The sequence below is a fragment of the Gavialis gangeticus genome, unplaced genomic scaffold (assembly GCF_001723915.1).
Source record: "Gavialis gangeticus isolate Ggan-Ray unplaced genomic scaffold, GavGan_comp1, whole genome shotgun sequence".
Lineage (NCBI taxonomy): Eukaryota > Metazoa > Chordata > Crocodylia > Gavialidae > Gavialis > Gavialis gangeticus.
Genome location: NW_017729012.1, coordinates 9,772,082 through 9,793,914, shown reverse-complemented (window position 1 = coordinate 9,793,914; position 21,833 = coordinate 9,772,082). Strand labels below are relative to the sequence as shown.

At 39.1% G+C, this 21,833-nt stretch overlaps 1 protein-coding gene across 5 annotated transcripts in view; it reads right to left on the bottom strand.

The window, feature by feature from the left end:
- NCOR1 (nuclear receptor corepressor 1) overlaps window positions 1-21,833 on the bottom strand; it is a 104,681-nt gene that overhangs the window by 18,487 nt on the left and 64,361 nt on the right. For 2 of the 5 annotated variants that reach the window (XM_019511208.1, XM_019511212.1), the window contains 14 exons: window positions 21,528-21,590; window positions 18,276-18,415; window positions 17,352-17,478; window positions 14,529-15,084; window positions 10,364-10,493; window positions 9,859-10,054; window positions 6,104-6,277; window positions 5,070-5,230; window positions 4,026-4,146; window positions 3,836-3,937; window positions 3,119-3,219; window positions 2,511-2,679; window positions 1,550-1,693; window positions 425-508 (listed from right to left, as the gene is read on the bottom strand). In XM_019511208.1, coding sequence (XP_019366753.1) covers window positions 425-508; window positions 1,550-1,693; window positions 2,511-2,679; window positions 3,119-3,219; window positions 3,836-3,937; window positions 4,026-4,146; window positions 5,070-5,230; window positions 6,104-6,277; window positions 9,859-10,054; window positions 10,364-10,493; window positions 14,529-15,084; window positions 17,352-17,478; window positions 18,276-18,415; window positions 21,528-21,590 — 2,268 coding nt within the window. The remainder of the gene's footprint in view (window positions 1-424; window positions 509-1,549; window positions 1,694-2,510; window positions 2,680-3,118; window positions 3,220-3,835; window positions 3,938-4,025; window positions 4,147-5,069; window positions 5,231-6,103; window positions 6,278-9,858; window positions 10,055-10,363; window positions 10,494-14,528; window positions 15,085-17,351; window positions 17,479-18,275; window positions 18,416-21,527; window positions 21,591-21,833) is intronic. The other 3 variants (XM_019511209.1, XM_019511210.1, XM_019511211.1) reach the window with 3 other exon arrangements.

The following is a 21,833-nucleotide window of genomic DNA, read 5'->3' as shown; positions in this document are numbered from 1 at the left end:
AATGAACTAATTTTACCACTAAACAGGATCAAATAAGCCTTTAAGTCACTGGATGGGTACCAAGTTATCTCGAATGTCAAAAGTGCAGACAACAACATATCTTTTCATATGCTTCTATGGGAGATTTAAATAAAGTTCTGTATAAATACTAACGAGGTCTTAAGAGCCAAGAAGTCATATTAAAAACATGTGCTGTACTTTTATAAGTTTCCTTAGGTAAAACAGATCCCCCATTTCTTGAACAAGAACCTTACGAACAGAATAGCAAAACCCGCTGATAAAAAGGTGATGCTTGAAAAACATTTGGACTAGGTTTATCTTTAAAACACAATTACAGTTGTGGGCAACTGGTTTAAGGGTTAGAAATCCAGGCTCCTGGAATCAATGAGTTACCATCGGCCGTCTGTATTACTAAAGACTTTACCTTGCATTATAGAGCCAGACAGCACAGTTCTTTCTTTCAGTTCAGCATGAGGGCTGCCCCTGGGCAGTGCACGGCATATTAACCCTGAAAGGAAATATTTGGATGATTTAGAAAATTAAAGATACAAGACTACAAGAAAGTACATTCTACTGCTACTTACATGATCTGTACTGCCCCACTGTGCAGTCTAGTTCAGTCTCCTCCCCCAGTGATGGATAACATTTAAGAGAAATCTTAAAACACAATTCCAGCACCACCACTCTCTCTTTAAAGTAGGGTCATTTGAAACTGAACTTATGTACCAAAGGAAAAAAATACAGCTTAAATCATGAAGACCCAAAAAGGCACAACTCTGGACAGACTGTGAAAGAAATGGGTTGTAGTGGTTACACCAGCATTTACTACCAGGCTTCCCCCTCGCCTTCCCCAACCCTAACATACCTCAAAAATGAGGAATACATACAGAACATGCCAGAAGGTTAGGCCCTTCTAAGACACAACCTGTGAACTCAGTTAACCTGCACATTCCTATCTGATAAAGAGGGGACCAAATGTCTTTTAACTGTTAACTACAGAGGAAACAGAGTTGGTGTCACTGGCAACGGGAACCTCTGCCACTCAACTCTAGTGTTTGGAAAAGGAACGTTTCCTTGGTGCTTCCCAAAAGGCATTTAGAAAAATTCAAAGTTTATGGTTCAACTCTAACCCCATTTCTCTGGTCAGGTGACAGTTTAGGAAGTTAGTCATTTTGTGAGGAACCAAAAAAAACCCCCAAACACAGTGATACTCTGATAGAAGAAGTGCCAGGTTTACAAGTCTTTTGTCTCATATTGTTTAACTAATACAAAGTAATACTAGCAGTGCCACTGCTAAAATTTACAGCCAATACTAGCTTAGCAGTACTATACTAACAAGATGTCTACACCAGTACCACTATCTTCTTTTACTGCATCACTTAATGTTAAGTTACAGCAATTTGATTTCTTGTGTGGATTATGTCAGTTTTATCTCCCAGTTTACAGTAGAAGTCATAGAAGTCAGCTCTTTTGTCGGTAGTTTACATCAATATAAAAGGTCCTCTTTTGTGTTTACAGCATGCGCTAGATTTCAGGCAGTTGTTTTTACCTTCTAATGGTGCAGAGACTGGAGACTCCCTCATGGGCATTCCTTGCTTTATATTTCCTTCCATAGTATCATAACTTCGCTTTAAACCCATTTCATGAGCAGTCCGTGGACTCCTTGTTCCTTCTCGGACATTCTTAATAGCTGCTGGATTATACAAACATGGTTGAGGAAGGCAGAAGCATAACAAAAGCCAGCAATTCATTGAACAATGAAACGAAAAAGTACCCACAAATGACTAACAATTTGTACCTAAACATCAAATCTCAACACTGTCACCTCTTTAATCCTCCTTAGCTTTTCTCACTTGAATACATGTTTTAAACCAAAAATAATGTTTTGATATGGCAAACAGAATGTATAACAATCTATAGGTCTTCAATAATGTGTCCTCCCTGTTGCTTCCAAATTGAACTGATTAAAAAAAGATCGAGTATTAAGTTACTATAGAAGAATTGCCATTAAGACTAGAACTAGTTTAAATTTCATTTTAAATATAAAGGGGCAATATCTTATATTGGCACACCTATTATATCTTTGTTTCCAAACACAATGTTTTCTTAAAGTGACATCATTCAGTAAATAAATATACAGGACTAGATGCTGAAAAATGAACAGCTTCTCTCATTCGCTGAGCACTGCCCAATCTGTGCAATGAATACAGCAGAGGTCCCACGGGAAAAAAAGTTAATTTATGGAATCATAATACATACTTTTAAATCAAGATTGCCACATTTTAAAGTACTTTACACTGCATCCTTCATATTCATTCAGCAGAGGCTGAATACTGTGTAGAGAGGTTCTTTTCACTTAGTATGGTATTTACTACATAAATCTAGAAAAACAACTTGTTCTTAAGCTATCCAGTCTGAGACAGGACTCATTTGTGGACTTTATCGGTAGAAACTCTACTCCAAATCTTAACTATGGATTTGTTACACCACTCAAATATACAAGTACTTACTATCATAGGATAAGATATGCCCACTCTTGCCTTCATAAATAACATGGCCTTTGGCTGTAGACTCATCTCGGCACTTCTCAGGGCTGCTGTCTTCGGTAGCCAGTCGAGTGATGGTTCCTTTCAGTAATGCATCAGCAGCAATGCCAGATTGAGACAGAGCTGGGGTACCCTGTAATCAAATCCATGAAGTATAATCTGACATATATAAAGACACCGAGGAACAAGCACTACACAACAAGTCTAGCTTCTGTATCTGGTATAGTTGGAGTTTTTGTTATCTCAAGTATAAGAGAATTATAGAAGAACAGTGTATTATTCACTGCCACGGTTAAACCAAAAATGGAGTATGCTATATTACAGCACTCTTCTGTGACCTGGGGTTTTTGTTTTGCACACTGCTAAGCCATTTTTGAAAAAATGGACAATTTGGCTTGCTATTTATTATTTCAGAACTGTTAAGTTACAGCTTCAAATAACACTGGACACCAATGTAGAAATACTTTTAGAAGATGCTATTCTGTGATTCTCAATTTAAGAACCCTGCAAAGATGTTAAAAGAATGTTTAAAAAGTACCTATATTTACATGGAAAGGTAAAAGAAAGTATACCTGAGTAATGGATCCTCGCAGCGAAGGCATAGTTTCGACAGAAACCTTGTTGGTTGGAGTTCCTCGTGTTATACTTCCTTCTTGTATGGTTGTTGTGGTACCTGATTCAAAATAAAATAAGAGTACCACAAAATAAGGCTACCTGTCAACAGTTAAAAAATCTAACTACTTGCTTGGAGTGATTGAAAGCTCTCTCTGAGGAGAAAGAGTACATATTCATTTTAAGGTATTACTGCTATAAGTCTCTACATAATAGAAAGATAAGGAAATACTTGGTGACACTGTGCATTTTGCAGTACTCTGGGTAGGGCCATTTTCACTACTCCTTTTTTAAAACACTCAGCAATCAGGGAAACAATGGTGACACTGTATTGCTATAAGCAATACAGCTTACTTAGCTTTTGTGTTTGAAGTTGACAGTTTCCCTTTAGTTTTCACTTGTAAACTTTACAACGGTATTGCTAATATTTCACTGAACATACCAGATAAATCAGGTCCAAAGACTTTTATTGTACAAGATAATTCACTATTTAATAATATCTGCTTGTTGACTCAAGCAGATTAGGTTATGGGGCACCCCCTGCTTTGAATAGGACAATGCATATTTGGTGAATCATTTAAGAGTAGTGAGGACTATAAAAGTTGCTTGACTTCATCCTTGACAGCCCCAAAAAAAGAAAAAACAAAAGCAGTCAACCTGTATTAGTTAGCCCTTACCTCTGACCACGCCTTCATGCTGTGCCCTGACCAAAAGACCCTCAGGCTGGGAATTCTGGCCTCTGGGAGAGAACTCTTCTTGCTTGATATAGGGTATGGCAGCTATTTAGAAAAAAGACCAAATTCATTCTTCAGTGACTAATGATCATAACTTTATATGCAATGTTTACACTCCCGTTGGTCTTCCTACCAGGTTTGGCAGACTCCTGTTGCCTTGGCAGTCCAAGAGATATGGAACCCACAGAGGGCTTTGCTGGTTCTTGACCATAAGAAGCTTGACTATGGGATGTTAAGTAAGTGCCAGGTGTTCCCTAGAAGAAGACGACATACAGGAGGTACATTTTTTGTTTGGGCATAAGAGTTCACTTATATCTTACTATAGATAATCATATTCCAAACAGCTAATACAATATAATAACAGATAATATATTCCAAATATAATTACATAGAAGGATGAGAAAAATGTATCTACTGAATTTAAATCACCTCTGCAAGAACTCTAGCTACCCCTAACACTTCTAACATAGTATTTCTACTTGTATTAAAATATTTAAGAGGAACACGAAAACCAGTTCAGCCAGCAAGCACCTATAAAGTATTCTCCCATTGTCATAGGCTGTTCTTGTGGTTCTCCCTTGTGAAAAGTATCAGCATCTTGTTTAGGCTATAACTAAATATGAAACCATCATCAGTTCAGTTTTAATACTGGAGCAAACATTTGACACTGGCTGGATACCTTGCAGCTTTGTTTCCAACTGCTTGCCCTGCAGGCACTAAAAAGTGGTGTTTAACACCACTCCATGGACAACAGAAGTCACCCCTTCTTAGCTCTGTACTGGCTTTGTGTTCACTGTTAAAAATATTTTAGCACTGGTTTATCTGAAAGTGAATTAGTGTATTCATGCTTTTACCTGCAAAGTTTCCCCCATCTTTAAAAGCTTCAGAAAAACAACTGAACGCAGCCTACAGAGTTTCAAAATACAGAATATATTTCTCTCTTCTCTTTTGTTCAAAGACACAACTCATACAAACTAGGTAGCTCTGTGAAAGATAAAAAAAGGCTGCAACTTGCTCTATACCATAAAGGCAGCTACAGTTCTTGGGCTTTTGGTAGGCTGCCCAGCTGGGAAGAGTACAAGCGTGTCACTGAATATACACAGTTAAGAGCTAGTAAGAAACTGTAAAAGAATGTATTTGTGTGTACATAAACCCCTGCCAGATATTGTCATCTTACTTGTGAGATTGAACCTCCCATAATGAACGATGGCTTTTCTGATGGCACAGAAGTTTTGGAGGATGGAATGAGTGGCGGTGGTGGTCTGGTAGGTCGGGTTGTTGAGAGCCGGACCCCTTCTGGTATATTTGTGATTACTTGATGAGGAGCAGGCTGGAGGACTTTTAAAGAAAGCATTGTATTAAACGTTACAGCACTATTATTCACTGTATGAACATGAGTAACAGAAATACCTAGCACAATTCATTTTGCAGTTTACAACTTCTGTCATACATGACACCAACTTAGCTACATTTTTCCTGTGCCGTTCTTTGTGCACGTTCACATGCAAAGTTTAGAAAACACTGAGGAAATTAAACCTGGCCTGAAAGTACGAAATTAAGAGGTAACATCTACACTGTAAATGGTTTTCAATTTCAAACTTTCAAAAAATGACCGAGGTGGGTTTTCAAAGCCATTTTTTAAAACTTGATCAAATCTGAGTTTTAGTTAATCTTCCCTGAAGTTGTCTTCTGCTCCTGTTTGACAGTCTGCCCCAGAGGGAACTGTGGTAATTTAAAGTCATGCAATTCAGGAGTTGATGCGATACCAAGAGCCTCTTATAAATTAGTTCTAACCAGAAACTGATGTCAATTCCAAAAGGTTACTCTGCTTTTTCTCCCTCCCCCTCATTCACCTGGTACTGATGAATTTATTTTTTGCAAGCGTTTAACTTAAAGTGGAACAGAAAGTTTCATTTCCCCTACGTGCTGGAAACTTGATACATATCACACTCAAGATCTTAAGATTTTATGGCTGGCTAATAAGATACACATCAGAAGAGAAAAATCAGCTGATTTCAAAATAAAAAAACACAAGGGCACAAGCTCCTCATGCTGAGACCATGCCAAAGAATGCCTATTTCCAGAGTCGCTCATCCTTTCGTCACTGCAGAGACGACTCCAAAGAACAGTTCATTACTATGGTAAGCCATGGAAGTCTAGCCTCAGAAGGCAGACAACCAATGACCACGGTACAAAACAGACAGTATTTACCTGGTGGGACACTATAGCGAGCGGCATTCATATCAGGCTGAGGAGAGGCTTTATTGACTTCTCTTGGAGATAGCCTGTACGGTGATGCTGACCTTGCTGCTGTATTTTGCACCTGTGCTTCCTGCTCTATTGCTCGTTTGACCTCAGCATAAGGCATATAGGCAACTGATTTTCCTATGAAATTTAAAGTCATCAGAAAGAGAAGAACCCTAGATTAAAATGTTTAGTGCAAAAAGATCCGGTCCACCGTAGCCATGTGACAAGACCATCTGCTCTAATGTCAACAGCGCTCTTATCAAAGTCCAAAAGCTTCTCCTATTACAAAAAACACTTTTAGACCACATAAGAAAAGGGTTGCATTCAAAATACCACTCAGTCACAGCAGTAAAGTCAAGATTTCAGAGCTAATAAAAATAGGCCTTTTTGAATAAAAGTAACTTCTAAATCGGTTTCTCTCACCCATGAGAAAGGGTCTGCAAGTAACATTTTTGGATAAAGAGAGTTCAGACAGTTTTGCATGTGAAGCCACAACCATACCGAATTCTGAGCCAGCTCCTGGATGCTTAGTGCTATTCAAATGCTACCACCACATACTTAGCATTTTAGCCTCGTTCGTTTTTTGCGGTATTCCAGATTCAGGCATACATTTCAAATTTAAGGGATATAAGTGAAGCTAATTGTAGAACAACTGACAAAGTTTGTATTTTTCAACTATGTTTAAGCATTTATAACTACAGCAAAAGCACAGTGAAAATGTCTGCCATGCTGTATACATTTTTTCCTGTGTGGGCAGTTCAAATTAAACGGATAACGAATCTCTCTCTCTTCCCAGGGTTTATTTCCCCCCACTTTGTACTTTACAAAAACCGATCCAGATTTTCAGATTCAAACCTTAAGCACAACTGTATTAGAAACAAACACAGTTAGTTTTACTAAAGCCATGAGAAAGCTTCTTTAATGAAGCTTCCAATTTTTGGTTAAAAACAATATTCCCTTCCAAACTCCGCCAGTAAGACTGATTTTAAGAGTCAACATTGCCTTAGACAGAAAAACACTCGCTAAACCTCGTCCACCATTTAAGGGCTACTCCTAGTCAAGTTCCCAGCAACGATATCTATGATCAGTGGGATTTCATACCAAAAAAAATGTTTAAGAGAAGGGAAGATCTATTTGTTCTAGAAACTGAGGAATTAAAATCAATATTTGCCTGTACTTTAGAATCTCCATTTCATTTGGCAAAAGACATGAAAACCCAAGAATTCCTAGTTATGAGTCAGAAGCAACCTACTGTAACTGAGAACTGCATCTGACATGCAAAGAGGACAAGTAACACGGTGTCAACTCTTAAAAAATATGTCCACTGTGTCCTGCTCATGTCCTTTGTAGATTGTCCAGTCTGCAACATCACATGACCTTTCATTTGGCAAATCGACCTTTAACTCCTGCACCTCCTGTAAGTCTCTTGACATACATACCGTTAAGATTTTAAATAGACTGTGTAGGCTGTCACCAATGCACTGACTACTCTGAAGAAAGCCAGTGGCAAAATAGACATTAAAGGAGCAGTGGCTATTAACAGTTGTAGATATCCCAATTTATTCTAATTTTCAGATTTTAAACAATACGCTGTTTAGGAGCCAAATATATTTTAACATATTCTTCCCATCTCTTTGCTGGCACAGTAGCAATCTTTAATTTTGCTGGCAGAGACTTCATCCTCAAAAACTTTCCCACACTTCATAATAAGCTGTTGCCAATGCCAACTATTACTCAAAGTAGTGGTATTTTGGCTAAATGGCATTTTTAATGGCAGCCACAAGTTTTTCCACCTACTCTAAAGGAACAACCCTAAAAACAGTTTTATCTCTACAAGGTCTCTTCTGGGATTGGCAGAGAACAGGTATATCACTGTTCAAAAGAAGCACAGCTCATTAACGTAGCAATGATTGTTTCATTTTACTTTGGCAAAATGAATTAAGAATATGGCGTTCAAACAAGTGCATTTTAAAACTGCAGCACATGTTAAAAGCAGAAAATTCAAATCTATTTTCCAAAAGTAAAGTAACTGGGTGGTTTCACATGAGATTATTTAACAGGCATTATCAACAAAGTCTGATGCTGAGCAACATTTGCTCTACACAAAGCAAATACAGCGAATGAGGAAGTATTCTTCACGGTCCCTTAGATCAGTGGTCTCCAAACTTTTTCGATCGTGCACACCTATCAGTAAAAAATTTTTGAGCATACACCCCACTATATGTATATGTACATATAGTGGGGGTGCGTGCTCAAAATTTTTTTAAATATAAATAGAAGTTCTAGTATTTTCTTCCCGCACCCCAATGGATCATCTTGTGCACACCCCACTTTGGAGACCATTGCCTTAGATAACCGTTTTAAACGCAAGATTCTGAATAACGTCCTAGCTTTCGACTGCAAAGCTGGTTTAAGAGAGCTGGATCAGTCTTTCAACGTTTTACACCCTTGACTTTTTTAGCGACTCAAAAAGAACAGAGGTTACACATTACAGCATTCACCAAATTAAATCAAGACCAGTTTATAGTCCTGCAGAAGCATGACGCTCTTGTAACTGTCACTTTCTCAACTGGAGAGAGCAAAATTAATTCAAACTAGGTATTAGTTAGAAGAGAAAACGCTGCTTGCTTGCCTACCCAGAAAAGAATTACTTACAGAATGCATTTTTAAATGTATATATTTTTAATTTGTTCATTAGTTATAGCATGAAACCTACTCCATGTGAGATCACAACTAGATGATCAACTTTCACTGACAGAAAACCCCAGCCGTATATTTAAATCCAATCCAATAAATTTATCATGGCCATTGCATACAGAAGCGGACCAGGGGGTAGAAGGTGCACCAAGTCAAAGGCATTGTTCTGTGGCTGACTATGATGAGACAGGCAAGTCCTTTCAAGGACTAGTTTTATGTTATCCACTTTTGGATCACAGGTAGATTTGACGGCCACCTTCCCCATTCAAAAAAGAAATCCTATTATTATCCATCTCAGAGACTTATTCAAGCCTTGCTTTGGAACATTATTTTACAATCAAATCAATGTAACCATCAGCAGAAGCTTCAGAAAAAAATAGTTCACATCTTTCCAAATTGGCAGAAATGAGGATAGGGTAGCTCTGCAGCTCCTTCACGCCCCTGATTTAAGACCCCAATCTCCAGGAAATCCAGTTACCAGTCCCCCCACCACGTTCTATGCTTGCATTCTTGAGTCTCCACCCCCCCCTTTGGCAAACCTCTGCTCTTCTTGCAACTCTGCCATTTTCACCTTGGGGCTCCTGGCACATGGAGATGGCCTACAGCATTCCACTCCCAGGTCCTTTTACTGGTGAGTCCTACCCCTGCTGAGCTCCCTTCCTGATTCAGTTCTTGCTCTTGGGTTTTACCTGCCCTGACTGAGCTGGTTCTCGTCCTTGGGAAGGGGTCTACGCACGAGACTTCTACTCAGCAGTGCTCTCAGCACTCTTCTCTCTAGACACTCTTCAGTACTGCTCCCATGCCCTTAGGTCTCATGAAGCTCTCTCCAGACAAGTCTCATCAATTTCCTGCTGCAACCAGGGCCTTTAGAGGGACCAGACACCTGGCAGAAGATGTGGTAAGGAGGCAGCTATTCAGCTGAAGTAGAGCCGTTTCCTTGTAAAGGGGCCAGACACTAAGACAAGAGGGGTATGTATCTAGGATTTTTTAAAGGCTGAACTTTTTCACATAATTCAACCTACCTTCCCACTCCATGCTGGGGCTCTTGGATGTACCACACGGGCTCGCAGAACTTCTGTATTCCATATCTAGCTGCTCTTGCCTTTGGCGCTGCTCTTCCAGCAACGCTGACTCATGCATAGCTTTAATGTGCCGCTGGTAGAGAGCATAACCGCTCACTGGTGTGCCAACAGGTACAGTACATGGGCTACAAGAGACCTAAAATGGAGGGAAATAAGCACATGGCACCTCTTCATTACACATCACAGAATGACCAAGCTAGTACTTGACACAAGCAGAGTCTGCTGGACTCGCTTCAAAGAATGTCATCTACTGCAGAAGCAAGCACCAGACCTTTTCAGAGCACAGAAGTCTCCGTCCTACATTTATCTGTAGTTAACAACTACAGTCTGAAGAGTTCTCGAAGTGTTGGGATAAGGACAAACAAACTAAGTGTCGTCATTTGTTTTATAATATTGACAACCTACTATTACATAAGATTCCCCTCACAAGTCACTAAAAACATACCATAGGAGGTATGACAGCAGCTCGATGGTGAAGTTGTTGCAAGTCCATCTGTCCTTGTTTTATTGTGGATGATACTAGTATTGATCCAGTTGGGTTTAGCAGTGAAGGCTTTGAGTCCATAGTGAAGATCCTAAAGAAGAAAAACAGCATGAAATAAGCCAGATAGACAAAAGAACTCTCCTGCACTTTAAGCCAAAAAAAAAAAAAAACCCCAACAAAAAACTCCACCAAAAACAAAGTGAGAGGTTGGACAAATTATTCACTAAACCCAAAACCTTCAGGTTAGGAAAATCATTTTTTAGCTACCTCTTTAGGGTTGATATTTCAGTACAATCAATACACAAGGCCACCTACTTCCTGGAGGTGTGAAAACCCAGTTGTTATAATGCAAGTCAAGGTACTCCTGAGAATTAATTTATGCATTTGAGAATTTAAGACCTTAATAATAACAAAGTTCTAGAGATTTATAAAACAGCTAGTACAATGGAGTCCAAATCCCTCCTTAGAGTAAGTATACTGCAATATAAAGTTTTGAAAGATACAGAAACAAACAGAAGAATTCAAAAACTGCTAGATTTAAGTTTGCTCTTGTACATTTTAAATCACACTGAAAGATTTAAAAGGCCATTTTTATACTCGCATAACTACAGTATTAATCTCCTTTATAGAGTTCTTTGAGATGTATAAAAGCACTATGGAAAACAGCTGGATACTACCTTTTCGTTACTGCAGGAAAAAAATTGTGGAAACTACCTGAAAGTATATTTATGCATTTGTGAAGTGGGAAGGAGATTATCCAAGAGTTAATGGAGTAAAGAAAGAGTATATACTAAGACTTTAAAAAAGCAGATGCAGAACAATGCAATTGGACAGTTTTGACATTTAATTTCTATGTTGGGGGATGAACGCTAAGGCTGCTTGGTGAGGGACCTTCATAACACTGTGTTAAAGTTACACGGGAAGTATATTAATATTGAGGAAGTTTTCCTGAACAGTAGAATAGTCATGTTATCAATGACACCAAATCCCACCCCCCCAAAAGTAAAATGTTCCAGACATGGAGCACTGTCTTTTCAAGTGTGGTGCAATCTTGTGGGTTCTCCATACAGTTTAAGTCTGTGCTGCACTGAGATGCCATACAATTTAAAGAAATGCTATACCAGTTTCCCAGAACCACTTACCAACCGGTTTACAGATTGAGGGAGAGGTGGGTGTGGGAAACATTTTCATGCCATTATAAGACAAACAGCCCGTAAGAGTTCCAATTCTACACTCAAGGCATACAAGTCCCATAACTGCAGCTGGGTGCATATTTTAGAACAAACTCCTGGTACCATAGCACTGAAGGACATAAGCAAACTGAGGGTGGGGTGGGGATTCGTGATGGTATGTCTGTTCCTAAACCTGTGGCATCTCTTGCTAAAAGGTGTATTAGGCCATTCATGCTGTAACTACTGCAAGAGTTTCAGCTACATTCTGCTAAGGTGGCTTTGTGAAAAGCAGCTAGTGATGCAAAATGGATTCTGCTGGGAAAGGCTGGATTAACAGTACTGTAGCACAACCTTTAAGCACGTTCAACAACAATACCATTTTGAGGCAATTATCTGGTTTCAATTTATCATTAGATACACATTAAATTTGTTAGTACTATTTACAAAACACAATGACACCTATCAGCTAGCATGAAATTCAAGAGCAAAAACCTTTGCAAGGTACTGCCTGCATCATTAAGCCACTTAGAAGCGAAGAATACCAGAAAGGCAGCTCAGCTGCATACTAAAAACAACAAGAAATATTCTATGCATTGGGACAGGAACTGCCAATTTAACTGGGAAAGTTGCTTATCATCTAATATGCTCTTTCCTCTACAACAGACAATCTAGAAGCTAGTTTCGTACGCTTGCTCTTTTAGCAGTTGTTTTGCTATTGACTTAAAAACTCAAGCTAATAGTAAGACAGCAATTAGTCAAAAATACCTGAGCTAATATGTGCAGAACACACTAGCCAAGCTTCCCAATATCACCAGTTAAATAAGGTATTTCTCTTTCTAATTGCTAACAGCATGAGTGAGCTCATCCTGTTTTATAATATGAAGAACACTTATCTACAAAAGAGCACCTACAGCGAGTATAAAAACACTGCACACATCTCTGGCACTCTTAATTTTGCCATTAAATTCCTCTTAAAATGCTACATTCAGCACTTCCTTGGCTGGTGAAATAAAACCAGACAGAGACGTCAGGTTCAGATTTTGTCTGCGCAGGTACATTTTCAAACTGTTTGGCTAAAAATCTTTAAAATACATTCTTGGAGAGAAGTCATCTTCAAGGTTTGGTGCCCTGTCCAGTCCCCATCTATCTGAAAGGCTGGTGATAAAATCCAGTACAAGATATAAGATTAATCTGAAAAAGTGATTGCTTGTTTAAACCCAAGAGGAAGCTGTGTTCTGAACCACTGCCTGAAGGACAGGACATTTCTTATAAGTTAGGACTTAGTAAGTCCTGGGGTGCAGGAAGTATTAACAATGCCCTATTGATCATGCCAGCACTTCCTGGAGAACTAGAAGAAGAGTACTAATATAAATACTTTCTACTGCATTTGCAAAACCCCCTTCCCCGCCGATTCTATGCTCCCTGGGTTGCAATTACCATCTGAAGTTCAGCAAAACTGCTGTCACTATTTTGCCTAGCAGGAGATCCAAGTCACGGAGGAAGTCCAGGTCTCTCTGCCTTCAAGTTGCCAGTGCTTACTACATAAAGAATTATCTTCTGTACGAACGAGAAGCCATAATTCTCTTCCACAAAGGGGGAGATGAAATCTCCATTCCCGCTACTCTCCCAAACTAATGAACAAAGATCATATCAACTAAATTTTTCTTATTTGTGCAGAGAAATACTTCACAGTGTAGCTACAGTGAGAATTCTTGCGTTGTCTTTGCTGATGGATGTGGGATGTTTACAGACTTTCCAAATTACCACTTTGGTCTCAGGGTGGCTCGCTGCCTGCCTTAACTGATTTTTAAACAATAGCTGTGCTGTGCACCAGAAAGGCCTGGGGCAACAACAGCCCCCACCTCTCTCCCTCCTCCCTCACGAGTAGGCACAGGATTACTCATGGAGAATCACACCAAGAACATCTCGTCTTTTTCTTTCTGGACTGGAAAGTTGTTCTCATTGTTTTCAATGACAGGCTATCCTTTCCAAGGAATTGCTTAACATGTAAGCATATTCCATTTTCTGAACTGATTCCCAAATGGCTTTGTTTCCTTCCTTCTTCAGCTTTCCAGATAGGAGTGAAATTTTGCTGGCTGGCTATCCATAGCGTATTTCCAGGTAATTTGGTTACAATTTGTCTTGAGAAAGACAGACACTTTGCCTGAATCCACTTCTTTCCAAAAGCCCCTCTACCAAGGCGTTCGAGCCACCTGCAGAATCAAGCAATGCTGCCACTAATGACACTCAAACATTTCCAAAAGTAGAAACTGGAACTGTCTAAACCCTACTTAAAATCTGGTTTTCCATTAGACTATAAAATAGGCTTGGTATACTCGCAAGTGCTCAAGCCCTCAAAGACAAGGAACAAAGAATGCCTTAAAACAGAGGCTGTTACTAAACCCCAAGTTCATAAACTGTCTGAATCCTTTAATGTGTGCAAGCTGCATGCTGTCATTAAAAACATGTAACTGGAAAGTAAGAGGTACCCGTAAAAATCTATTAAACATTTGTCTCTCAAATACTATGGTAAGCACTACAAGAGTTTTAGCATATCAAAGTTAAAAAAGTAAGCTAAAGACCACAGCCTAGCCCAAATCCTACTTCAGATGTCTGTGACAGAAGGCAGCCAATGACCTAAGCCACTCATACATTCAGAAAAATACTTTTTCAGAACTGGAATATATCTTAGAGCAAAATAAGGAACATTTTTGGTTTATGCTGTCACCTTTCACTGCTACCACTCTTCTACTTCCCTCTCTGCTTGTTCATACATTGTGATTCTGTAAGTCTTCCTCCATTGCATATAAAATTTCACTTCTTAGAGCCAATGCCATTCCATGGGCTGAACAGCAACACGTGGCACAGAAAATTCAGAAAGCTTTAACAAGGCCCTGGCAAGACAGCCGAGACTAGCTTCATGTTATCACTGAAAAATGCATAATTAAACTCACCTTTGTCTTTCAGGTTCTCCATCAACATCCTCATCGGCACTACACGTGGCGCTCGAATCGTTGTCTGAATGGGTTTCCTGTCTTGCTGTAGCAGACTGTTGTGTGAGACTGAAGTCCATTTCCTCAGGTTCTGACTTTTCCTTGGGTTTCTCCATATCCCTTTCTTTGGTTTCACTTTCTATTTTCACTTGAATATTTTCTGGTAACCTCATTTCAGTGTCTACAGGCTCTGCTTTGGTATGCACTGGAAGGTTAAGCATAGGTTTAACTTCAGCTGAGTGGCTTCTATTGTCCACCTCCATAGGCTCTCCCACCTCATTATTTATTTCTTCTTTAACCTGGGGCTCAGAGTTCTGAGTTTCAGCTGTTTGCGTGCACTGGGCTGCTGCAGAAGGGGAGGCACTGGGTGCAGTTTTAATGGCAGATTCCTGCTCTGCTGCCGTCTCAGTGGTTATTCTAGAAACAGTGCCCTCAGACACAGCATCTTCACTAGGTTTAACAGCTTCTGCTGGTAAAGGAGATGGAGCGCTCTCTGTATCTGAGCTGTTTTCGGCACCTGAAAGACATGGTTCTAGCATAAGCTCTCAGAAGAATTAACAACCAAAAGTGTAGCAGTTGCCTCAAAAGTTCCAATAAGCCAATGAGGCCCCTGCTCCAAAGAGTTTACTAACTGCTTGAAATAACAAAGGGATAAGCGAACAGAAGGAACAGTTTGAAGAGGAAGACTGGAATCAGAATGCCAAGATTAGATAACGAGGCCCTGATGAGCAGAACTTCTCCTTATGCAGAATCTCAATACTTCTTATTGAGATTCTCTGCATGATTTAGGTAGGTCTCAGCACAAACTAAAGTATAGCATGATGGAGCAAAACTTTAATGAATTAAGTATGTATATTTTACAGGCCTCAGAGGAAGAGCAGAGCGTTAATTTTGAGTAATGTTTGCATAATTTGCAAACAAGTCTAACCAGTTAATTTTCATGGTATATAATTGCCCTCATTTCAAACTTATTTGAATTTTAGGCTGTAAGACTCTCAGGCTACAAGCCACAACCTTAAAAATTGTTCCAATTCCATGACTTGACATCCTTCTAGAATTGGCATCCATCCACCAAAACAGTGTGCAACACAAGCAGTCTGCTATTGCTTTTCATGCAGCAAAAGGAGACCGTTAGTCACGAAAGCAATGCCTATTGTGGCTACAGGCAAACAAAGGCCCTTTAATCTATAGCAGGAAGTACACGTCAGCATCGCTAATATTTTGTGCCACTTCAAAATGAAGTTTAACTATTCAGCTTTCACCCTAGTAATTCTATCCACTTTGTATGACTTAACTGTATCATAAATAGCCTCCAGATTAAGAAACTTTGATAAAGTAAACTAAAAATGGTTAGGGAAAACTATGGTTGCATAATAAAACACAGATTCTACTCAGGAGATTCATGTTCAAGATAAGAACACTGATTAAAATCACTTCAACAAGAAATATTTAAATTTAAATATAACACACTTCCACAAACTTTTGGTATTTTTTAGAAAGCAACTACATGCCTTTCCCATTCAGAGGACGTTTCCAATGAAAAGGAAACCTAATTCTGTACAGCCAACCATGCAATTCTAGTTAACTGAAAGGTTCAAGGTTTCTAACCTATCGTTCATTATATAACTTTTTACAGACAAGGTATTCACCTATGGCTTATGGTTATGCCCCCAAAGGAAAGAAGAGTCACAGGGGACGCGTCTACATCTGCGCTTTACCGTGGAGTCGACCAATTAGAAAGCATCACAGTCTACATCTGTGCTCATATTAGGGCACAGTAAATTCAATTAACTCCACCGTAGGAGTTAATTGTGTATACAATGACTGGGGCTGGCTAGCCCCACACTGTAGCACCATCATGCCCCAGCCAGCTCCTGTCACCCGACGCTTCAACCCAGAGCCTGGGGCTGACCCACCCCACTTACCCGAGCCTGCAGCCAGCCCAAGGCTGCTCCACCCTAGCTCTAACTGCTGCGGTCCCAGGTGCACATGTATATGCTGCGCCTGAGAGCCACTGACACTGGTGTGAACTGCGTCGGAGTTCATTGCTCCATGCTAATTGTGCATGTAGATGCACCCGAGTTTTAATAAGCGTGTTCATGGAGAGGGGTTTTTTGACACGGTATGCTAAACAGATAAGTAAAGCATAAAGATCCACCAATTCTCACCACTTAGATCCTCTCCACTAATTATTAGTAGCTTCCTTTCAATGAATTATGCAGACAGCAGCATGAGATACTACCCTAAACTTTCTGATTCAGTTTAAGAATTTACTGGACGGTTCTATATAAGGGTGGCCCATGCCAAACACAGTGGCAGGTCTCTAATGTTGAAAAGTTGCAGCCAGAACAAGGAGCTGGTAGTTGCCTGCCTGCTTGCAGCTTTTCTGAGACCAGTAACCAGTTAAAGACTAGAAATCTTGATTCTCCATCATTTTAAGTGGGCTGTTCATTCAGGCACATGCTGTAGTACACTTTACTGGTAGCATAGTAAAGGGCTTCTCAAAATGTTACACATTAGTAACAATCTAAAATGGTTTAATGCCAAAAGCAAGGGTCAGAAAAGATCAGGGCCGGTCAGAAAAAGATACAGTAACAATTCCACCTGCTAAAATCCAGGACAAAAGTAGAATTTGAAAATGCCAGTAGACTATTTTAATGCAACAAAGTGTAACTTTTGGGTTACTGAAAACGACAACTTTTGCAGGTGACCAATAGGACTGCCAACTAAAACGTAGGACCATTTTGGCACAAAAAAGGAGCTTCTTTCCAACTTAACCGTTACCTTCACTGTCTTCTGGATTTTCTTCTTCATTGGACGCTTCAATATCTTCATCCTCCTGAGCTGACACAGTTGATGCCACACTTTCACACTGAGATACATCCCGTTCTTCACGGGGCCGTCGTGAAGACTGTCAGAAAGATGTGACACTTACTTCATTTTTTCTATGTCCATATATTCATTTTAAATACATTGTACTCTCCATTTTATAACAGATTTCAAAGAAAGAGTCTCCTCATTAGCAATGATCTTTTTCTGCATTGATTCACACATTGATTTAACTTCACGCTATACTGTCAAGGCCAACGAAAATGCAGCACTGCCAAATGCATAAAAGCTTTTAGACACTCAAAATTAGAAGTTATTTTGCTTGTTAGCAACCTTAAGTAACTCCCACTGTGTCAGCAGGTAATCTATTGTAATCTACTCATACAGCTAAAGGCAGAATACAGCCTTATGGCAGATTGCAAAAAGCTGTCAATTTTGGCCTAACAACGTTCCCTCAGTGCAGCATAGCTGCTATTTACTTCAATGGGAATAAATTCCACCAACTAGGTATCCAGAAACCTTCAACCACTAGAGTTCAAGTGGCTATCTTGACCCTTTATGCACTCTTGGTGCTGGCTGTTTAACACTCGCATGTTCCACACCATACGCCTTTCCACGCACACACACAGCCTATATACACAAAGCTCACGAAACATGCTGGGATTTAAGATCAAATGCTGTATGTGGATGATGCAGACTATTCTCCTGCATCTTTAAAAAAACAAAACAAAACAACACAAAAACAAGCCAAGCTGGTATGACCAATACCTCTGAACTGTTTATCTAAAAGGGTACTGGCCAGCAGCATGAGCGGCAGAAGAAGCCTCAATGAGTTATAGTTTAATCCCAGCTCTCCCCCTAAAACCTCTGTTTACTCACTTTCTGCTTGTGCTGCTGAAGGAGGTTGTCCAGATTATGTCTCCTTTTGTAGTTGAAGTAGAAGTTTTTACACTGAGCTTCACTTTTAGTTCCAACCATTTTGGCAATTGCTGCCCAATTGCGACCATGTTCCACTAATCCTGTTTAAACAAATCCAAACTTAACATTTACCAAGCTAAATAATCAAAAAAACTGAGAAATCAAATAAACCAAACAAAAATACCATGCCAAAAAACAAAGAAACTAGGAAACAGTGAGTTTAAAAAGTGCTGCCTTTAAATGACCTTTATCATGACCACATGTGGGAAGGGTGGCATATAAATCTAAAAAAAAAAAATCTTGTAATAATATTTTTTTACAGTATATACTCAATCCCTTATTTTATAACATTTGATAGTAATGAAATACAACCTTTAAATAGCTTAACAGTTCAGTACTGAATCAGTTATCTCAACATTTATGACATGCTTTTGCTCAGCACACTTATCACTTGGAATATGTGATACTAGCACATCGAGAAGGAGTTGGTTTTGTAAAATACATTGGAAAATATTTTTAGCCTGTCAGGTAGTTCATAAGAATGTGCTGAGAACGTCTTTGTTTCACAGCCATTTTAGTCTGTCTTTGATAGAAGTGACATTACTTAGTTGCCCAGAAAATGGGCGATAGCTGCTGAAGCAGAGGAAGTCAGATTAATCATTTAAGCAATTTTTAATGGATAGAAAATACAGCCCTACTAAGCAGATTTAGGGACTGTCTATGTTGTCAGTTTAAATGAAGTCATGCCATGTAGAATTTTACATCTAGTCAAGACAGAAAACTAGCCCTTATATTGCATACAATTTGTTCCTGTCAGCTCTATATTGAGAAGTATTTTACGGTGATTGGTATTGGTCTCATCTTCCAGACAACAAAACAGAAGTGCAGCAAGAAGTTCAGACTGTGCAAAAAGTCAAAGTCAGTGAACAACAGCTGGGACTAAAACCCCAAGCCTGATTCCCAGTAGACACTGGTTCATGCCGTCTCCCCAGTTAAAGTTCATCTGATTTTTCCTGGGACATAAAAAAAGACCCCAATGCAACACTATGACCACCTCAGAGAAAGTACAGCTGCTCCTCACTTATCGTTGTAGTTATGTTCTTGAAAACTGTGACTTTTAGTGAAACAACGTTAAGTGAATCTAATTACGTCACAGTAGTTACCTACTAGCAGGCGGTGGCCAAACAACGTTATAACTGAACACTGAGTGACGTTAAATGAGTATGTTCTCTAACAGGTCAGCAACGTAATAACAAAACAACATTAACCGGGATGACGTTAAGTGAGGAGTACCTGCAGAAGACTCCCATAAAATAGCAGTAAAAGGGTCCAGAAGCAGGGAAGAAAATGAGAAATTTGCATTGGCATCATTAGCACTTACAGACTAAATATACTTTGAGTTCAGTCTTGGAAGCACATTTACTTTTAATTAAGGTAGTATTACACATTTTAGCTACAATCCAAAAGGTACTAGTGATTAAAGAGTTAACTTGCAATTTAAATGATTTTGAAAGCCTGAGCCTGCTGTGTCTCTCCCCATTTATAAATACCAAGATGACCTTGGTAGTCTGACTACAAGATAAGTACACATCAAACAAATTACCTAGTCCCTTCTAACCTCTTGCTTCTGAAAAAGTCAAGTACAAAACGCTTGCAACACCTGCATGTAAACATGTGCACAATGCTACTTCAAACAACATTAAGAAACAGATATCCAAGATTCAAATTTTAGAAAAGGGTAAACTTTCTTGGGCTGATTTGTGGCTACGCCTAGTCATTTAAAAAAAAAAATATAACAAAAACTTTTACAAAATCTTTGAAAGGTAGTTTTTTGTATTACAGCACAGTTATACATACCTCCCTTCAAAAAATGAAGTAAAAATCAAACCTAGTAAGAGTTGTTCTAAGCTTCGCATCCACTAACATAATTACTCACTTCAATGTTCTTTTTAAAAGAATTTAAAAAAAAACACTTTCTTGACTACACAAAAGAGGAGTGACACAATGTTCTTATAAAAGGCGAAGTCAAAGTTTCAAAAGCTCTCATTATCCAGCTTCTACATTTAGTTCACAATGGTTAGGAGAACTGTTCTTTCTGATGTAAAAAGTTCTCTACATCATACTAGGCCCCTGCCAAGAGTATGACTGAACTGGCAGGCCTAAAAAGAAAATAGCTTCATTCATTCAAATACAAAACTGATTTGAAAAGCTATATTCTTAATGAACCCATATAAAATAGGTCACTAAAATTCGGATTAGATTTTCTTTTAAAATTCCTCTTTAGGGACATTTTAGCTGCACCTGAATTAGCATAAAATTGTTGCTTAGGGTCTCACACAGCATCTATTTTAAATGCTCAGAACTTGGGCACAATTTGCAAACAGCAGAAACAATGTATATTAGGCAATGGCAGAGAAGCAATTTTTATTTTAGTCTGAGGGTTATACAACACTTAAAAGCCTGGATGAGTAAAGGAATATGTAGGCCTGACTAAGAATTAGTAAAATCCTAAACTTGAACGTGTGCATACTGAAGTCTTATTTGAACAGCATATTTAGAACGCTTTCTGTAGGATGCATGAACATTAGTTTTCAGAAGAGCTGAATTTTGCCAACCCTTGCAAAATATTTAGCACAGAGTAACAGAAGAGCAAAGGAAACTACCAGGTCCTACAAGAAATCCTCTACTGCCTGCTCATAAATACTTCCAACCTAAGTCCCTGCTGTAGCTAATGGCTACCACTAAGTTTTGCTAGAATGCAAATTACACACACAAACATGTTTTGGTGAGTCAACATTTGTCAAGCTACTTGACAAATGACAATGTAAATTAACACTTCAACTAAAGGAACTAAATCTCCTGGAAATGGTGTTTATGTATCTTATAAAAAAGAATACTTGGTATTTATACACATTTCAGATAAAGTTTCATTGACATGAGTTTCGGAATTTATACATGGTCTTTGGAAAATGGTTTTACACCAAACCAAATACAGCTTTAGCTGTTTGGTGAAATCAAATAGCTCTCTGAGAGCCATGTCCCACAAAAAAGTTACAATCAGCATGATTTTTACTGGCACGGATATTTCCTTCCCGAGAAAAAAAGCCTCTTTCCAAATAGCAAAAGGTTAGAGTTCTGTTGTATTCATTCCAAGTAGTGCTGCTAGGCCAAATTAATGACCAGCAGCAAGCATCAATGCTTCAGAAGGTTTACCTTTTTTAGCAACTTCCATTTCTTCTTCTGTCCAGCGGGAGGTCTCCACAGGCTCTGCAGAAGCTGAAATAGCAAACAGCAGATCCCATCAGACAGAGAAAAAACACAAAAACCCACGATTTGCCCTTTCAGCACCAATCACACCTCTCATTATCTATTAATCTGTTTACATTAAGGTCTGTTCAAGCCACTCTAGGAGAGTCGCCTGTGATGCTGGCCAGCAGTCAGGTTCTATCACACCATAGTAGACGTGCCGAAGGAGCCTTCATGTGCCCAAGCAGAGAAAAACATTACACCTAGAGTCGC